Source organism: Lissotriton vulgaris, chromosome 1_1, assembly GCF_964263255.1.
Source record: "Lissotriton vulgaris chromosome 1_1, aLisVul1.2, whole genome shotgun sequence".
In the NCBI taxonomy this organism is placed as follows: Eukaryota; Metazoa; Chordata; class Amphibia; order Caudata; family Salamandridae; genus Lissotriton; species Lissotriton vulgaris.
In genome coordinates, this window is record NC_141685.1 from 1,872,937,747 (window position 1) to 1,872,958,951 (window position 21,205).

Sequence of the window (21,205 nt, forward strand, 5' to 3'; positions counted from 1 at the left end):
GGGAAGAAAAGCAAAGACAAAGAGAACTCGAAGAAAAGAGACTGGCCTACGAACACGAGCGCAAGCTAGCTGAAATAGAAATACGGAAACAAAACAAAGAACTAGGGGTGCCCGAGCAACCGCGCACTCCAGGCGCCACAGAACAAAAAGTCCACATCCCCAAGGACGTCGTCCGGGAATACTATCGGAACGACGACATACAACAGTGGTTCAAGGCCTATGAGATCGCCATGACCTCCCACCGGATCGATCGAAGTGACTGGGGCGCCGGCCTATGGGGGAGGTTCGTCAACGAAGGCCGCGATGCCCTGCTACAACTCCCGGACCACCAGATGACGTCCTATGACCACATGAAGGCCGCCCTCCTCACTCGATATGGGCTCACACCCGAGATGTACCGCCAGAGGTTCAGCGACTGCACCCAGATCCCGGGTACAACTTGGGTGGAATATGTGAACTATTTTAGCCGAGCCTTCGAAGGGTGGATCAAAGGTAGCAGAGTCACCACCTACGAACAGCTCTTCAATCTCATTGTATGGGAGCACCTCTCCAACAACTGCTTCGTCGAGCTCAGGCAGCACCTCCTCGACAGTAAAATGACTGACCCTCGGCAGCTCGCCGCTGAGGCTGACCGATGGGAGAGCACCCGAGTGGCCCGGGGTGGGCCAACCGAGCAGAACCGAGGAGAGGAGGAGGCCAGGGCCGGGGCAGAGATGCCGCTCCGGCAGCTCCCGTCAACAACACCCCACCCCCGGCTGGGCGGAGGAACCCTCCGATGCGCCCAGGGTTCCGAGCCAGTGTCACGTGCCATCGGTGCCAACGGGTCGGACACTATGCCAACGACCCGAACTGCCCCAAGAACCAGACTCCCGGGCCCCGCCAGGTCGCTGCTGCCGTCCTTGGAGAAGAACAAACATACGACGAGCACGAAGAATATGAACAGGAACAGCCCGAGTGGGAACCTGCCGCCATGGTCCTGGCCTGCCTAGGGGGAAGAGACATGGTCCCGCGGGTCCCCCTACCCGCAAACACCCGAAAATACAGCCAGTGGGTGAACATCAACGGGCGCAAGGCCGAAGCCCTACGTGACACCGAGGCCAGTGTGACGGCCGTCCGCTGTCACCTGGTGACCCCCGAACAAATCCTGCCAAACGTCCTTTGCCCGGTCCGTTCAGCTGACAATTCCGAGAGCCTATGTCGGATGGCCTGTGTCCCCTTTGAGTGGGGAGGAGTGTCCGGCATGCTGAAGGTGACTGTCCGCGATGATGCCCCCGTGGACTGCCTCCTGGGAAACGATCTCGAGAGTTCCCCGTGGGCGGCCGTTGAGAGAAGAGAACACCTGGGGATGCTGGGCATCCCAGACTGGGCGTGCGTAACAACCCGGTCCATGGCCGCCCGTGCCGTCCCCAGACCCGAAGAGCCCGAATGGCCAGCACCTCCTCCCCCGATTACTCCAGAGGAAGACGCCGGCCACCCTGACCCCCCAGAACAAGCCCCGGAAGAGCCCGCTCCGCTTCAGGACCTTCCCGACCTGGCTCAGTGGCGTCAAGACGGGGGGCCCACCCAAGAACAATTTCGGCAGGAGCAAAAGACCTGTCCTCCGACAGCAAGCCTCGCCCAGAGCGCGGGAGACACCGCAGGGGCGCACTGGATCTACTGGGACAACGACTTACTGTACAGTGAGCAAAGAATTGCAGAGTTGGGGGCCAGTCGGGTGCTGGTGGTACCCCTCCGTTTCAGAAACTTCCTTTTAAACTTGGCCCACGATGTCCCCCTGGCTGGACACCTGGGGCAAGACAAAACCTACAACCGTCTGGTGACTCATTTCTACTGGCCCAAAATGCGTAATGATGTCTCCAACCACTGCCGGGCCTGCCCCACCTGCCAAGCCAGCGGCAAGAGCGGCCGAAAAATCAAGGCGTCCCTACAACCATTCCCGGTTGTCACCATCCCGTTCGAGCGAGTAGGAATAGACATTATGGGGCCCCTGGACCCCCGAACAGCACAAGGGCATCGATTCATCCTGGTCCTGGTGGACCACGCCACCCGCTATCCCGAGGCCATCCCCCTTCGAACAGTGACGGCACCGGTGGTAGGCCGAGCCTTGATGGGGATCTTCTCGCGAGTGGGCTTCCCCCGAGAAGTCGTCAGTGACCGAGGCACAAACTTTATTTCGAAATATGAGATCCCTCTGGCAGCAGTGCGGGGTCACCTACCATTTCACCACACCCTATCACCCACAGGGGAACGGACTGGTCGAGCGGTTCAACCGCACCCTCAAGGGAATGATTATGGGGCTGGAGGAGCCCCTACGCCGCCAGTGGGACGTGCTACTACCGTGCCTCCTCTTCGCCTACCGAGAAGTCCCCCAGAAGTCCCTCGGTTTCAGCCCTTTCGAGCTCCTGTACGGGCACCCTGTCCGAGGGCCCCTCAGCCTGGTGAAGGAGGAATGGGAGATGGCCCCCCTGAAAACCCCTCCGGATGTCTACAAATACCTCCTGACCCTCCGCAACCAGACCAGGCGATTCAGGGAGATCGCTAAAGCCAATCTGGAGGCCAGTCAGGAGGACATGAAGAAATGGTACGACCAACATGCCTCCTCCATTGAGTTTGAACCTGGTCAGCAGGTGTGGGTGATGTCCCCTACCGAACCCTGTGCCTTGCAAGACAAATGGACAGGACCCTTCAAGGTGGTCGAACGCAAGGGCCCTGTCACCTATCTCATCGACATGGAGTCCCCCCGAAACCCCCTCCGGGTCCTCCACGCCAACAGACTCAAACCACACTTTGTGCGCTCAGAGCTCAGCCTCCTGATGGCTACAGACAGTGGGGTGGAAGAAGACTCCGAGCCACTCCCGGACCTGCTGAGGACCCGTGAGAGAGATGATTCCGTGGATGGGGTCCGACTCTCCAATGCCCTGACCCCGGAGCAACGCCAAGACTGTCGGACCCTCCTGTTGCAATTTGCGGATCTGTTTTCCCTCACCCCCGGGGTCACCCCCTGGTGCCTTCACGACGTAGACACTGGGGACAGCCCCCCTATCCGGCATCGGGCGTACCGAGTGCCCGACCGGGTGCGCGCCTGCATCCAAGAAGAAGTCACCAAGATGCTCGCTCTCAGGGTCATCGAGCCCTCAGACAGCCCCTGGGCCAGCCCAGTCGTACTGGTACCCAAAGCGGCCGCCCCAGGCGCCACCCCCGAGCTCCGGTTCTGCGTCGACTATCGGGGTCTGAACGCTGTCACCAGAACCGACGCTCATCCTATCCCCCGAGCCGATGAACTGGTCGACCGCATGGGAGCGGCCCGCTACCTAAGCATCTTCGACCTGACAGCGGGCTACTGGCAGATCGGCCTCACCCCCAGGGCTCAAGAACGATCCGCTTTCTCCACCCCGGATGGGCACTACCAGTTCACCGTGATGCCCTTCGGTATGAAAAACGCTGCAGCCACTTTTCAGAGACTTGTGAACCAGGTATTGGCGGGCCTCGAAGACTTCAGCGCCGCCTACCTGGACGATATCGCAGTATACAGCCGCCACTGGTCAGACCACCTCTACCACCTCCGAGAGGTCCTGCAGGCCCTTCAGCGAGCGGGCCTCACCATCAAGGCCAGCAAATGCCAAATCGGCCAAGGGTCCGTGACCTACCTCGGACACCAAGTGGGGAGCGGTCTGGTGGCACCTCTCCACCTCAAGATCGCTGCCATCCAGTCCTGGCAGCCCCCGTCACCCAAACCGAGGTACGAGCCTTCCTGGGGCTCACGGGATATTATCGAAGGTTCGTAAAAGACTATGGCAGCATTGTGGGGCCCCTCACCGAGCTCACATCCAAAAAGCATCCCAAGGCGGTCAACTGGACTCCAGACTGCCAAGCGGCCTTCGAGAAACTGAAGGCCGCCATGTGCACCGCCCCGGTGCTCCAGGCCCCCGACTACAGCCGCGAGTTCATCGTCCAGACCGATGCCTCGGACCATGGTATTGGGGCCGTCCTCTCATAGCTCAACTCCGAGGGGATCGATCAGCCAGTGGCTTTCATCAGCCGACGCCTCCTGGCCCGAGAAGAGCGCTGGAGTACCATCGAGCGGGAGGCCTTCGCAGTGGTGTGGGCCCTCAAGAAGCTCCGGCCCTACCTCTTCGGTACCCACTTCCGGGTACAAACAGACCATCGCCCCCTGCAATGGTTAATGCAGATGCGGGGGGAGAATCCCAAACTGCTGCGATGGTCCATCTCCCTGCAAGGGATGGACTTCACTGTGGAACATTGCCCTGGTCAAGATCACGCCAATGCGGATGGCCTGTCACGCTTTTTCCGCCTCGAAGGAGAGAGTCCCCAAGAAGATGGGTAACTCTCCCCGCCTTCAGCTGGGGGGGGACGCATGTTGGACAGGCCCCAGAAGGCGGCTCGCTCCATCCCCGCATGACAGAGCCCGGACACCGGCACTCCAGAAGCCACCCCCAGAAGTAACCCGTAACCCGTCCCACACGGGACACCTGCCCCGAACATCTCCGTAACACCGGCCTGGGCCTCCACCGACACCATCGCCCAGGCCCAGTCGCCATCTTGGACCGTGCACCACGAGGCCGCGTGGCCTCAGCTCAACCCTAACCCTGGGCCTGGCCAGACCCCAACAGCCCGGCACCACCATCCACCCGGGAGGTGAGCGGACCACTTGGCAGGTCAATGGGAGAGAGGAGTCTCGATGGCTCTCCCCCTCCAGGTGCCGATCGCCCCCGGCTCCCCCGGGCGCTGGCTCCACCCCCCCTGCTGGGTGTCTGGACTCCCTCTTCCCGGAACTCCCGACCTCCAAGTGCGAGGGTCTGGACATCAAAGGGCACCAGCCCTATAACTGGGGCAGCTCCCGAGCAGGAAGGCAGTTGTATCCTGGAGTCGAGAGACACCGTGAAGAACTCATCCTTGACGGACTGCTGGCGCTGCCGCAGCCCTGCCTTGTGAACTGTCGTCCTACCTGCTGACGCTGACGCAGCCTTCTGCAACCTTCATCCTCGTCGGGACCTGCTGGCGCTGCCGCGGACCGTTGTAACTACCACCTTCGTCGGAACCTGCTGGCTCTGCCGCGGACCGTTGCTACCTACGATCATCTCGGGACCTGCTGGCGCTGCCGCAGCCCGTCCTCCTAGAACGCCGAGCTCGAGGATTGTGAGCTAACCATCTTTCCATCGTATCCACCAGATTGGTAACAAGACTGTCCCGCTACCCCCTTTCCCATCCAAGAGACTAGAATCGAGGGGACCCCTGAGTCCTGACCTCCTTGTACCATTCTACCGTACTTCAAGATTGCTTATAAAGAACGTTAAATCTTATCTTTGTGTGGTGTCTATCTGTGGGGGGGAAGTTACTTGTCTGTACGATCGCTGGAGACGGCTCTCCCCGGAGACCTCTCCCCTTGTCCTCGGCCGACCCTCCAGGTCCCGTCTAACAAAAGGTTACAGGGACATTAAAGTTAGGTAATCAAATGTAAACCCTAGAAATTCACTGCAAATAACAAGGGTTACAGGGAAGTTCTAGCTAGGTTCAGATTTCACACACACAAAACCTTAGAAATTCAGCAGTTATAGTTCTCAACTAACTAGAACTCACACCCTTGCCATGCACTGCTAATTACCCAACATATTGCAACACTTCTGGAACATCATTGATAATAGCACAAACATTTGCAGTGAAATTGTTGATATGAATACTGTGCATGTCGAGGGTGCAAATTATAGTTACCTTAGTGCACAAGTTATTTACTTGAGATAACTATTAACTGCTGAATTTCTATGGTTTAGTTTGTGTAAATTCTAAAGCTAACTATAACGTTAATGTAACCTTTGTTTTTTTTCAGTGAAATAAATAAATCTATATCGTCTAATCAGTGTGGGTACTTGGAGTACCTGTTCCTATGTGGAGACGGTATAGAAAAGGTTGAAGAAAAGGTGTGGTTAGAATATATGGTGCCAAGGGGTCTTCCTTATTTGGAAGTGTTGCCCTCACACACCCTTGTGGGTGTCATTCTTAATCATTGGGCTTTTTTGCTTTTCTTGTATCAGCCATGATGGTGCATGCAGGTGTGTGGGTTATAATGTGTAAGGTGGAGAGTGTGATCTTAAAATTACCTAAAGGAGATCAAATTTTATTCAGAGACCCTTAGCTAAAGTTAAAAACTAAGATACAGTAGTGTGCGCAAAGTTATGATATGCCACTACTCAGTGAGTGTGTTGTGAACTATCGAGGTTTCACTATTTAGGTCAGCATGTTTCATGCTATGTTGGTCCAGTACTGGATACATAGCGTTTCTTCAGGAACAAAAAATATGACCGCTACCCCTGAATTCAGGTGGGTATCTAGAGTCTTATTATACTCAATCCCTGGTAGTTATACAGTAGATCCTAGGTATGTCATGCTCACCCCAGTACGGATCCATAAATCAACCCCTACTCATAGGCCCTAATGTTCCCTAGGTCAAGGCAGGGGACCGCAATATTATTGCGGGTTAGTTGCATGAGCGGTCACAGCCCGTCACCTACCCCTCGTTCTACCTGCCTGCATAAACGTATGTGTGTGTATGTAGTTTATTCTTTGTTCCGAGGTCAACAAATCAGTGACACCATTTTAGAGTTAATTTAAATACACCATATGTCTACTCGTCATTGTGAACATAAACAAAATACTATTTGGAAACCCTCTTCTCATACTGCAGCACTACTCAACAATTTATTGTATCATTTGCATTAATTAATGATTACTCCGCCTTCCAAAAACACCGATTTTATTGGTTTTCAGAGACCTAAGTAAACATTACATGCTTTGTCATAAGGTTGTCCATCAGGATCATAGACATTGGCATACATTTCTTACATGTTGTTCACATCAATGTGTACAGTACAAATGTAATGACATTGTTATAATTTTTTCAGTGCTATTTTCAAATGCTGTATCTTTTGATAAATATTCAATACATTTCAATCTTTATTGCACCTGTCCTTTTGAGTCTGCACAGTACCGTAATCGTGCCTTGTGAATGTTAGATGTATGCGACATCAGGAACTGTTATTATAGTGGTACAACATTTTGAATGAACTAAAAGCAATAGATACGCAACCCCCATTAACTAGCTTTAATTGGTCTGGGTGGTTTGATACGTATGTCTATTATAGAGAGGCCATTAACTTATGGAGCAAAGGGGAGGGTGCGGGGGCAGGTGGGTGTGGGGTGGATGGTAGGGGGGGAGGGGGAGAGGAAAGGAAGGAGAGGGTCAGTCACCTGTCCCAAGCAGAGGCATTCCGTGTGATCATCGCATTGGATTGCTATCAGATGTGATAGGGTGAGTTATTTTACATATTCTCTCTCTATTCTTTGTTAGCATAAGCTTTAAATTGTTCTGATAGATGGGCCCACTCCTTTGAAATTGGCTTTTTTCGGAGCCCCCTATATTTTTCCCTTTGTAGGGCCTCCCTTTCTGCCGTGGCCCACCGAATGACTTCCTCTTACCATGCGCCCTCCCTCGGTGCTGAGAGGGATTTCAAGCGCTGTGTGAGCATTCTTTTGGCCAATTTTAGGGCAAGATCAGTGAAGCGGCACAATACCACAGCTTTTTTGGGGAGTGGGGATAAACCCCAGATAGTGGACCAAGAGGGGTGTTCAGATATATGTGACAGGCCTGCAGTAACTTCACTCCAATACCCTTGTAGGGAGGGACACGACTAAAGCATATGAGTTAGGTCTGTGTCAGGTAAGTGACCGTGGGGGCATTCAGAGGAGACAGAGGGGTACATCACATACGCCCTATGCAGTGTTAGCTATGCCATATGTACAATTGAGAGTTGGATACATTTTTTAATTTTTTTAAATAATTTATTTGAAAAAAAGCATCAGTATGAATAAACAATACAGAGGGCACAATAAATGGAGAAATAATACAGACATGGGAAGGGTGAGGATTACATTTCAACATAGAAAGGGGAACACTGCGGGAAAGGGGAATATTTGGTTCAGTGCACTCAGGCGGTGTACAGATTTCCCCCCAGTAGCTATTCCAAGGGCCCCAGATGCGCACCTATTTTTTTGGTGCACCCTCTAGCGACATTACCGTCTTCTCCCTAAACCTACACCAGTCCAGGTCTCTTTTCCTGTCCTCCAGCGTAGGTGGTTTAGCAGCCCCCCACAATTGTGCAATGTTACGTTTAGCTATCATGAATCCCAGGGTGGCCCGTTGTGTCTGAGTGTTAAGATCTGTGGGTTCCCACATATTGAGGAGGCAACGGGTATGTGCTACAGCAAATAGTACCTCATGTATCTCGTGCAAAAAAGACTAACTTGCAGTCTCATAGAATGTGTAAAAAGGTTCCTAGCTGACTGCACCCTCTCCTACAATCCCCATTGTCTGTAACCCCCATGTGAATCATGCGTGGCCCAGTGACGTATACACAGTGGAGGATTTTTAACTGTACCAACCAGAGGCGCGCTGGTATGGCAACCATTCTAGGGGAAGACACCGCCTCCTGCCAGTCTTCGTCATCTATCTCAATTTCATCTCCTGTCCACTTTTCCCTTAATGCCCGCAGGAGGTCGGTCATATGGTTTCAGTTTTTTGTATATTAAAGAAATTGTCTTTTCAGGTAGGTTGCCATCTAGGATTCCATCTTCTAAAGGTGGGGCGTCAGGGGGAGGGGGTGAGGGGGGGAGGGGGGGGGGGAATTGTGCCAGTTGGTAAGAGCGTTCAGAGTGAGTATCTGATTTGGGCATAGCGGAAGTATTCTGAAGCTGCTAGGTCATATTCGGCCTGCAATGTGTTGAAGGATTTGATTTCCCCTCCCACCCAGAGGTCTTTGATTTGTGTGATGCCAATGAGGTCCCATTTATCGAAGCCTTTTGATCTCCAGAGATTTAGAATCCCAAAGGGGGGTCGCCAATGTCAGTCTACGTCCCCGCCCATAAGCCCTGGAGGCGTCATGCCAAGTCTGGACCGAATGCTTGGTGGGGCCCGTCAACTTAATATTATTGGGCCGCGAGTAGAGTGCCCTATTGTAATGACCTCAGGGGAGGAGCCATTTATCCATGGCGTAGCCAGGATCATCACTTGGTCCATATGTGCTGTGGTTTATGGCGGCCAAGTGTGCAGCCCAATAATATGTTTTAATATCGGGAAGACTTATGCCGCCATCGTACCAATTTAGGGTCAACTTATTTAGGGTGATACATGGTTTACCGTCCCAAAGGAGTTCCCTTTGTATTGTGTGGGTATAAGGTCAAGGGCATTTTGCAGTGCGTAGAGAAAGCGAGGTAGGGACATCATTTTAAATGGGGCTGCCCTTCCCGAAAGTGAGAGGGGAAGCAATTTCCAACTTTTGAGTCTGTGTGGGGGCGGTAGGAGATTTTGGATGTATCGAACTGAGGAATCATGAGAAATAAATATACCAAGATATTTAAAGCCCGCAATATTGATCTGGATCAGACAATTTTGAAGGGGGCAGGAGGGTCTCCCCTCAGGGCGAACAATAAGGATTTATCCCAGTTGACCGTAAATCCAGAGAATCTGCCAAACTGCCAAGATGTCTAGAACTACTATCGGGAATTTCGATGGGGAGGTCAGATAGAGCAAAATGTCGTCCGCATATAGTGAAATGCGATCTTCCCATCTTCCCACAACTCCGCCACCCTGAACCCCCTAAACTACATTTACACACAAGAAGGGGTGGAGAGAATCGAATGCATAAATGACACTACAAAACAGAAAAAATTCATCCGTTTTGAAAAACTGCCCTCACTCACACACCAAAGTATTTGACATGCTTCATCATCGGGTCTGCTTATCAAACGCCCTGGTGTAGCCACACTCAGGACGGAGCATAAGTCAAGGGGAAAAAAAAACCAAAAACCACAAGACACAATACAAGAAACAAACACAACATAAATAGTCATTGATCAGTGAGTGTTACCCTGTGACTAGGACTAGTGATTCGACGAAGTGCAGGTAATGGAAAAAGTGCTCTAAAACTGGTTTGAGGATACCCTTCAAGCCTTTATTAGTGGGTTTCGCAACCTGGATTAAAAGAGAAAAAGGATGGGTAGTGTTTGATGAAGATTTAAGTTCTCAAAACACCCCTCCTGGTGCTGCTTGTGTCGCTAACATGTTTCGACCAACTTACTGCGCCTCAAAAGGTCACCCCGGTCTTCTTCAGGACGTATTCCGTTTCCTAGTCCTGTTTCTGGCCCAACCGCAATTCGGTCCAGGTGCCAAAATAAACTGATCACAAAAGCGATTTCCAATCTATCATCACGTGCTGAGATTCCCAACAGCGCGGAAAACAAATACGAGTCTATTATAATTATAAGCTCGACAAGACGCCCGGCACACTGCCTGCTCCCGTGGTGCCACGGGAGCAGCCAGTGTGGTGAGGTCGTCCTGACGGAACAGTTCTGTTCTTGGGAGACCTCCCTGCCAGGCGTCTTGTCGAAGACCAGGGTGACCTTTTGAGGTGCAGTAAGTCGGTCGAAACATGTTGGCGACACAAGCAGCACCAGTAGGGCTCTGCTCTGGGCACTATCAAGGGTTATCTCTCTGCCATTTCCGCCTTTCTAAGGCTTCCAGATCAGCCCTCTCTTTTTAAGTCCCCAGTTGTTAATCGCTTCCTGAAGGGCATTGCACACACGTTTCCTCCTGTGCCTTTCATAATACCTCTATGGGACTTAATTCTTGTCTTGACCTATCTCATGTGCGCTCCCTTTGAGACTCGTCATACCTGCCCCTTACGTCTTCTCACTCTAGAGACTGCTTTCCTGGTATCTATCACCTCTGCCAGAAGAGTGAGTGAGCTCCAGGCTCTTTCTTCTAAACCTCCTTTTCTCTCTGTTCATCCAGACAGGTGGCCTCTTGTGGGGCTGAGTGCCCATTCTACCTGGGCAATGGCAGTCACGACTGCCATGAGACGTGGCGTTCCCTTGCAGGACATCTGTCAGGAAGCTACGTGGGCCTCGTTGCACAAGTTTACCAAGCATTATTGCCTTGACAGGTCCGGTGAGAATGCTTCTTTGGCCGTTCTGCTCTCCGTGACTTTCTAGTGTGATCTTTGTTCACAGACCCACCACTGGGGTTGGTATTGCTGGGGTATCTATTCTAAGCTAAGGAATCTAGCACTAACGTGTCTCTTTCAGATGCACAAGTTACTACTTGTGTAACGATATATCTGTAAGAGACATTAGTTTGTGATCGATTCCTTACCGCCCACCCATCCTCCCCGTTCTGCGAACTGATTTATAGGGTTACGGTCATCCCTTTCAGGGCCCTAGTTTCATGGCACCAGTAGTCAGTTTCTTGCATGGCTGTGCGTTCCTGGTGCGGAAAGTCATGTACAGAACTGACAGCGTGCGTGGGTGGGGCCTTAGTAGTCTCCTTGACGTAATCTCTGCACCTACGACGCCATTGACTGACACGGAGCAGCACAACCCCACCTTCCGACGCGCAGGGGTACTGCTTCCGAAAACTTTCCGGATCCAGTCTGACGCCTAGAGATATTTTAAGGTAGGGAACCTTTCACTAACCAATGTCTCTTACAGATATATCGTACACAAGTAGTAACTTTTGCAACAGGCCTTAAGATTCAGGCCCTGCCCCTATGGAAACGGCTGCAGGCAATAGGGGCAAACTCACCCTCCAGGTTGTGCATTGAGCCAGCAGGAAGCTACAGCGGGGAGGGAGAAGGATAAAGGCAATACAGAGAGGCTGCATCGCAGCTGCTTCTGATGGTCGTCGCAGCAAGTGCGCCTTACCCGCTGTGGACGCCTCCTGGGTTGCGACAGGAAAGACCGCCGGCGCTCACTGCATATGCACCCTCCGGCCCATATTTCTGCCTGCGGGATTGAGGACAGCCGCTAGGCCCATCTGTCTCCCAGACAGCCAACTGGATTCACTGCCGGAGGCCCCAGCAGGCGCCGGTGCGGGCGCCACTGCAGGGCCGCTCCTGATTCTCGTCAGCACTCCAGGTCTCGAGGGGGGACGGTGGTGCCCCTCCGCCATGCCCTGCTTCCTCTACGAAAATGCTGCAGGTCCGCAGAATTAGGCCATATACCCGGACAGTGGATCCCCCTCATTCAGGCACCCTCGTTCATGCTGGCATATTGGGGCCCCGACAGTCCAATATGGGTTCACCACAGGACGACCCCGGGTGAGAAAGGGCAAGTCAGCTGCTGCTGGCACTCCTCCAGGCCCCAGAGGGTGCCGGCGTAGATTTCACCACAGGTCCGCTCACCACCCCGCCGCCTACAGCTGCATACGCGGTCAGGCCCCATCCGTGCCTCTCCACAGAAATGCTTGTTCTCTATGCAGGCACCACCTGTCCAGACCGCCCCTCCGGGGAGTTTTCGGAGTGCTCCGGCAATCCTGTCTTTTATTAGTTGGCATCCGTAACAGCAGAGGTCGACAAGTGAGTCCGGGGCGTAACAGGCCTCAATGGCGCATGTAGGCCCACTGCTCGCCGGGAAAGTCTGTGCTCCTGGTTGCTGTTGTTAGCTCTTTAGTCCAGCTCTGCAGTACCCATATGCCACAGGAATGGTACTGGAATCTTTTAGTGTTGTCTGGATCAGACATTTGGTGGCGTATGTTACGGATTGTTGACCCGGGCCAGAGCCTGTAGCTTAAGCGAACGCCATCTTACTCTGCTAACCACACCCCCCCACTCAGCCTTCAATTTAATACAGAAGCAAAAGCAATGATATTTATTCTTTCACTTATTGTATCTAATATTCATATCCTGCATTAAGCATGTTTTCATTCAAATAATTGAACAACCAATACTATCCAGAATCGAGCCTCTTTGAGATATTCACATCCCTCCCTTGACTTCATTTACCACGTTATCAGATCTTCTCCAGATCCTCTTCATTTACTTGATGCGAATTCATTTCTACTTCAAATCAAGATTTCATTTTCTTAGTGGGCATCTTAATATGATCATGGAACTTACATATATTAATGTCCCTATAGACTACACCTATCAATTCCAAAACTTGCCATCCTTCTTTCAGTGTCTGCAAGTAAAACTAAACAGTTTTAAAACCGCCTTAAACGTCAAAAAAACAAAATTACAATCCTTAATAATCCTTTGGCTTATTACTAGTGTACATGCATTGTCTTATTTGATATTCAAACCCCAGGGTTTTTTGTTGTTCAGAGCAAGGATACATTTCAACTCCAAACAGCTTAGCTCACTTCCGAGTCTCTCCCTCTCAGATTATGTTTGATATAGTAAATTATCATATAAGTCATTACATACTGATCTCCATTGGTGCTGTGTAAAATACCTAGCAACCAGATAGCTTGGGTCTCTGTAATAGCTCTGAGATGCTGGGCGTTCCTTTTGTGTGCTTGGAAAGTAGCCCCCACATATATCTTAGAGCAGGGGCATTTGAGAATATATACTGCAAAGTCCGTTTTACAAATCATGTGACTTTTTTTCTACTGTTTGATATTACATTGGGTATTAGTTGTCCCCATGACAACGTGCTTTATACTTACAACATTTAGTGACCCCCCCTTACAAGACTTCAACCATGACTCCTTTTCAATTGTAATGTTATTTTAACCACTTGGCCCCTCATTGATTTAGCCCTTCTGTATGTGATCTGAGATTTCCTTGTGCCCTTGTCCCTCTAATCCTTGGTTACTTCCCTGGAAATTCCAGTTCTTTTGTTTCTTTTTTACTTGAAGAATGCTCTCATTGTTACATGATCTCTATGGTAGGAGGTGAGGAATCTACCCAGGCTGACATTTTGTGCCTTAGGCTCCTGGTTCGTAAACAAGGCTTCTTCCATTTTTATCTTGGAGACTCTGCTCTTGGCTGAGTTCAATATGTGCTGCTTATATCCCCTTCCTTTGAATTTCTTTAACATATCTTTTTCCAGTGAGAGATATTTTTCATGCTAGTTTCAGATTGTTGGTCTCCCTGTATGGTATTCTTGCTTTTAAGCATTAGTTTTCATGTACAGGGTAGGTGAATATTTATTAACTTGCAGCCTTCAGTTGATCTGGTTTAGAGTAGACCTGGGTGTAACTCATGAAGTTACAAAATAAATCGGCGAGATTCCGCGTACAGCCGGAAACTAGCACGTTGAGTTGCGATTTAGCACTGGAAGCTCCATCCTTGCTGAAAAACATGCTTGATCGGCACCACGCTACAAGCCAGAGGGTGCTACTTCTCATGTTTATTTTGCTGCTGCTCGAGTAGATGTTCTTCTCTAATGGCAGCTTTCTCACTGTAAACGGTTGTGACCAGCCGCATTAAAGAAATCTCGCCAGGTTCCCTCCTAGTGACTGAAAATCGTGCTAGGGTATGCCTAATCTGGCATGTGCTTGCCAGCTTAATGGGACATGAGAAAAAACTCTGCAGTGGTTGGTGAAATTTGGCTGGAACTCTGCATTGCAAGTGTATCGCAGAGTGGCCAAAACTCCACCAATTCCCTTGGTGGAGCAAAATATATTGCCATCTCTAGTTTGGAATGCAACCTCTGCGGAACAACACTGATAATGATATAACATTTGTTTTGTCAGGAAAACTGTAGCTAAGCCACAGTTTGTGTCCTGCTCACCCTTTGGTGGGTGCCACCATCTTACTCCTCTGCCAAGATGAAGTACTTCAGAGGCAAATATAAAATGTTCTCAGTGGTTCCGGTAAACACTTAAAACTACTCTTGACATTCTATGAACTGGTCTTCCTTTTTTCCGTAGAAATGCCCAGTTGGTAGAAGATCATTTATATCGAATATCAAATTGCTTTCATCGGGATTCCTTATGCCACCACTTAAGCTCTCCGGGACAGAGTCTCTCTTGCTTCTTTCTCATTCCACGTACTCCACGTTTTTGCAAAGGCTGCCGAGTTAGCTAGGTCCTTATTCTTAGTCACATAATGCCTTTTTAAAATGGTATTGTGTAAATGACCAGCAAATACTGATAGCCTCTTAGCTAACATCTCGAGACAAAACAATGGAGTGTTTAAGCATCTTATAAAATCCTGTAAAATAATCAAAGCAAGTTGTGGCTCTTTTGGTCGGTAGCATTTATAGATTTACTTTTGTGCAGGATCAACCAGCACAGATGTACTTTTTTGCTGAATCAGCCAGCTTTCACTAACCAAACTGTGATGGCCCACAAAGGCATTTCTATTAACTAGTTCAGTTTTGCAATTTTTTTTAATGCGTATGGGTTTGCATTAAGTTGTTTAGTAGCTAATTATGTTTTTGAAAAACAAATGTTATTTTTCCCCTTCTCGGGGTATTTCATTCATGAATTTACCGTCTTGTTAACCTAACCCACACAATGTTCTGTTTATTCTAGTGCATTTGCGCAGTACAATCTCGACCAGTTCACTCCTGTAAAACTAGAAGGCTACGATGACCAGGTATGCACACACTTTAACATATGTAGTGTACATTTTTCCAGGTAGAAGGTGGTGAAAAAGGGATATTTTTTTCCCTTTTTTTATCAACCATTTTTATACTGGTAGTCATTTTTAACAATGTTGTCTAAACTGTGATCTTTTAAACTTTTTTCTAATTTTAATATGCATGGATTGTATACCGTTACCAGGAACAAAATATAACAATAAAATGTATTCTAGAATGTGTAAGAGTCGCAGCCCTTCTAAATGGAACAAAATGATAACGTGGGAGTACCTTTCCATTAGCCTTTTTTATCAGGTAGCTAAGACTAAAACAAAAGGAAGATGAGTGCAATGGTTTAAAAAAACACGTTTTCTTGTGCAGGGTATTCATTAGAGTTCCTGGGAAAACTTTTCGAGACCATCTTGCGGTTTTGCATTGCATATTAGCTTTCCGAACCTTGTAGGGTGATACTTTATTTTTCTGTATTCTTTTGGACCATTAATGAATGGCTACTACTTCTTGCTCCTAACTATTGACATGAGTGAACTCTATCGCAGTGTAGGGGTATTGATATCCTTTTCACAAAAGGGTCCTCATCGCTGCTCAGATGTGCATATATTCATACACAAGTGAGACTGCATCTTGCATTTAATGCAAGGGTCATTAGAGCTTTGTCCTCAACAATAATGTTATATAGACCTGTTTAGGGGTTGTCTTTTGAAGTACAGCTTTGCCAAGCCTAATTGAATATGTACATTTTACAAAAATATTTGTATAGAGAATATACTTTTGGTTACATATAGTCATCAACTCACTAATTAGTCAATCAAATTTCTTGTCGACATTCTGCCGCAACAAAAACCATCATAGATACTGTAATACGTTTCCTCACAAAGTTTTCAACTACAGACAAGGTGTTTTAACCAGACTTCCAAACCTTCAGTAGAGCTCATAAATATTATCAAATTGTTTAGTTCACATGTTTTTTATCATTTTCATAAAATATTAGTCATGAATTCCCACATGTACAATGCTTCTTGACTAAGACTTTTTATTCAGCCAACGCATGTTTTGTAGCGTTCCTATGCCTCTTCTTCAGGGCTGAACATACAAGAACACAAATGGACCCTTTTCAATCAAGCAGAACTTTACAACAGCACAATACGCATATTTCATCTCAAAAACTTCTATTGTTGGTCCATAAGTAAATATACATTTGTTTTGAGTTACCCACTTAGGTCTTAATATTAGAAATGTTGATTCCAACATCCACATGCTATGTCGTGATTTCTAAGATCTAATAATCATCCTAGTTATCATTTATTATTCAGGTCTTCGCTTTGAATTTTTTATCGTAATGTAAAGGCAATAGGTGTTGAAGTGAATTAATTTATACTGAAATGGATCCAACGGTACACTCAACCAAATCTGCCAATAAGAATACATGAAGTGATGATTAAGCTAATTGTGTTCTCCTCTTCTTATATGGTTTGCTGACATATATAAATGCTGTTACAAGAGAAAGAAACCTCTGCCACATAACAACTATAGTAAGCCTAATCTTGTTCCATTTGTGTGTGTGTGTATATATATATATATATAGATATATATATAAATGCTGTTACAAGAGAAAGAAACCTCTGCCACATAACAACTATAGTAAGCCTAATCTTGTTCCATTTGTGTGTGTATATATATATATATATAGATATAGATATAGATATAGATATAGATATATATATATATATATATATATATATATATATATATATATATATATATATCCTGCGAGATAGAAAAATAAGATGAAAAAAGAAGAAAGCACAATAGGATAACTGAGGCTTCCCTGTGCTCCACCATTATTTTTTTCTCCAGAATATCTCCAAATAACCTAAAATTACGTTCTCTTTAACCCTTTCCATGCTCATGACGAGCTCAGCTCGTCATGATGCACGGTTGAGCTGTGCTGATGACGAGCTGAGCTCGTCATGAAACTATGGAAATGGGCATCATCCAGCACCGGAGGGGAAAACACCTAGCAGCGAAGGTGTTAAGGTAGTGTCACATATAAGCAGAGTGTGCCCTTGATTATGCCTATTTTGACCATTCCAAGTTCCGAAAACACAAGATTGTCTCTGATGTAAACAACACCAATATTCTACTAAAACCACATAATTACTCACCCCTTGTTATGGTCTTAAATTGAGTAGTACACGCATTGTTACCAGTTTCAATGTTTTTCGTCTTCTAAGATCCAACGCTACGCTTCTATTTCTAAAAACAAATAAACTCAACAAATTTCAGCCAGTTACCATTTCCAGTGCACGTATGCACAAACACCTTACTTTCTCTAACCATTTTTCTGTCATGTGACTCCCACGCTAAATCTACACCATGATCTTGAGATCACAGTATACATCCTCAATTCGTAGTTAGATAAATAATATAACATCACATATTTCAAAGCGTAGCCACATTTTATAAGCACAGGTAACTGCCGAGGTCAGATACATCGAAACGTTGTAGGCTCTTGTTTCAGTGTCCCACTAAAAACAGCCCATCTGTTCTGGCCCTGACCACTCCAAAATCAAAGTTTGAATCCTCAGTTGGCAGCATGATACAAATAAAGATACCGCATATACATCCCCATGTTTATGACCGAAAAGAAGAGCAAGAAACTCATTCTCTGCTGATGGGACATCGCATATCCCTAAGCGTTGCAGCACACTTTAAAAATGCATTTCTGCATCCCACTATAAACAGTCACAATATTCTGGCTCCCACTAATCCATAATCCAAGTGTGTATCCTCAGATAGCAGCACAATACTTATAACAACCCCACGTCTGCATTTACATGATTTAGAACTGAAATAGCAGAGAGAAGGACTCATTGTCCACTAATGGACTATCGTGTATCACAAAGCGTTGCTGTGCTCTATAAACAAAAACTACCCCAACCAGATACTTTTAATCGGATACATTTCTACCACTACTTCCTACTATTCCTAACTCCCAGAGTTCACAAACCTATTCCAACCCATTTCCGCATCCATGTCACCAATGTGTATTAGGCCCCACTCATCCAGTAGTTTAATTACTCCAAGTCCAAATCCCCACTACCAATCCGAGATTAATTGCTGTGTGTTGGTGGTTCAACAGCTCACAACTATCCACAAAATCCAGGATGGAACACCTCCGTTCACATTTAACTTAAAGCTCCACACCGATAACAGTCCTACTGACATCCATCATTTCTTAAGGCTATACATTATGCTGTAACGTATGCTAATATCTTTTTAGGAATTAGAAAATGTAAATCAGTCTTCCAGCTTATTATCAAAAACCCATAATTTAAAGGACCAATCCTATTAATTTTCTCCAAATTCATGATGCCTATATTGTAAAGATTTTTATTCCCAGTGGGAGCCGATCCTCTACTGTCCTATTGCTTGAAGTTAATCGGTTACACCATAATACGGTCTGGCTGCTAACGTTCTATCCATTGATATTGCCACACCATTTCTCCCTAGCATTATAAAATTCATAGTCCTATAACTTTCAAAAAGAGGAAAGTCACTCATACTTCCAAACTATTTATATTTATTAGAAGATAAAAACAAAAGAAGAAACAAAAAATGGAGTCAGTAATTTGGCGCTTAAGGAGCAATGAGTGGCTCTCAAATCTTAAGAATGAATTAGCAACGGATATTTAAAAACCAGAAAATGTAATTGAACGTTGTGAATAGATCGCATAATGGTATCAATGACTTGTTTGGTGTCTGGAACATGAAGATTTTGATTCCCGGTGAAGATTAGTGAATTATATTTGTTCATTTTTTTTTGTCTTCTTTTGTTTCTTCTCTTTGTCTTATCTTTTAATAAATATAAATAGTTTGAAAGTATGAGTGACTTGCCTCCTTTTGGGAGCTATAGGACTATGGATCATACAATACGAGGGAGAAATGGTGCAACCTAATCAATGTCAATGGATAGGACGTAAGCAGTAAAACAGTATAATGGTGTTAGCGATGAACTGAAAGCAATAGCACAGTATGGTTCGGTTCATACAGGGAAATAAAAGCTTTGACAATATAGACATCATGGATTTTGAGAAAATGATTGGTCCTTTAACAAATAATGGGTTTCTGATTATAAACTGGAAATTGAATTACATTTTTTAATTCATGAAAACTAATTAGTATACTTTACAGCGTAATGTATAGCTTTAAGAAATTATGAAGTCAGCAGGACTGTTATCAGTGTGCTGCGTTAAACTATTTAAATGTGAACTGTGGTATTCCATCTTGGATTTTGTAGATACTTGAGAGCTGTTGAACCACCAACACACAGCAATTAATCTGATTGGTAGTGGGTATTGTGACTTGGAGTATTTAAACTATTGAATGAGCAGGGCCATGAAATGGGATGCGAAACGTGTTGGAAAAGGTATGTAAACTCTGAACTGTGGGAATTAGGTCTAGAAGGATGTAATGGTAGAGTGTACCCGATTAAAACACTTGTGACTGGGGCTGTTTTTTTTGTTTTTTGTGCAAAGAGCGCAGCAACGCTTTTTGATACATGATTGTCGATTTAGTGGACGTTGAGTGCTTCTCTCTGCCTTTTCGGTTATAAATCATGTAAATGTAGATGTGTGGTAGTTAGCAGTATTGTGCTGCTATCTGAGGGATCACGCTTTGAATTTTGATCAATGGGGGCCAGAATATTGGGGCGGTTTATAGTGGGATGCGAAACACAGGTTTAAAGAGTGCTGCAATGCTTCGGGATATGCAATGTCTCATCAGTAGATAAGTAGATTTATTTTCATTTTCGGTCATAAACATTGGAATGTTGGAATGTCGACGCGGGGCCTTAATTTGTATTGTGCTGCCTATTGAAGATTCAACATATGATTTTGCGTTGGTGGGGGCAGGAACAGATTTGCAGTGGGACGTGGAAACAAGAACCTGAAATGTTAAAATGCATCTTACCTGGGTGGCATTGGTGTTTATAAAGTGCGGCTAGGTTTTGGAATATGTGATGTTATATTATTTACTTACTGCGAATTAAGGTTTTATGCTGTGGCCTCGATCACGGCGTAGATTTAGTGTGGAGTCACATAACTATGAGACATGGTTAGAGAAAGCAAAGTGTTAGGTGCATACGTGCACTTGAAATAACTGGCTGAAATTAGTTGGGTTTATTTGATTTTAGAAATGGAATGGTAGCTATGGATCTCACAGTTAGACAAAAGTACGTTGAAACTGGCAACAGTGATATTACTATTTAATTTCAGACCCTAACAAGGGGTAAGTGAGTAATTATGTTTTAGTGAAGTATTAAGGGTGTTGAAATACTTCCCACATAAGAGGCCATCTTGTGTTTTCGGAGCTTAGAATGGACAAAATGGGTATGCTCAAGGGTATTCTTGGCCTTAATGTGACTCTTACTACCTTAAAGATATGACGCATTTTGATATTTAGAGATTATCTGGTGAATTTAGTGGTAAGCATAGGGATGCCTCCTTTATTCTATTGTGCTTTCTTTCTTTTGTCTTTATATTTTTTTATCCTTCTATTTTTCTTTCTCTCAGGAAATATATGTTGGTGTTTATTCTTTTCTGAAATTGGGAAACCCCAAAACCACTATGGAATCAACATATTTATCCACATAGCAATGCAGGTAAAAACATTGGTCCTTATATGGCCGCGATACCCGCCACCCCCTCTCAACACACTCCCCAAGGATGGGAAACCGGAAACAGTTCTGAACTTTTTGGAAGACGGGAGGGAGTGACCCTCCCGGCCGTATTTATTAAAATATGAAACAAAA

General features: G+C 46.6%; 1 protein-coding gene across 1 annotated transcript in view; it reads left to right on the forward strand.

The window, feature by feature from the left end:
- The window catches only part of CAPZA2 (capping actin protein of muscle Z-line subunit alpha 2), a 314,968-nt gene that overhangs the window by 98,165 nt on the left and 195,598 nt on the right, over nucleotides 1-21,205 (forward strand). Inside the window, exon 4 of the mRNA XM_086919391.1 lies at nucleotides 15,329-15,392. Within this exon, the coding sequence (XP_086775517.1) occupies nucleotides 15,329-15,392 (64 nt within the window). The remainder of the gene's footprint in view (nucleotides 1-15,328; nucleotides 15,393-21,205) is intronic.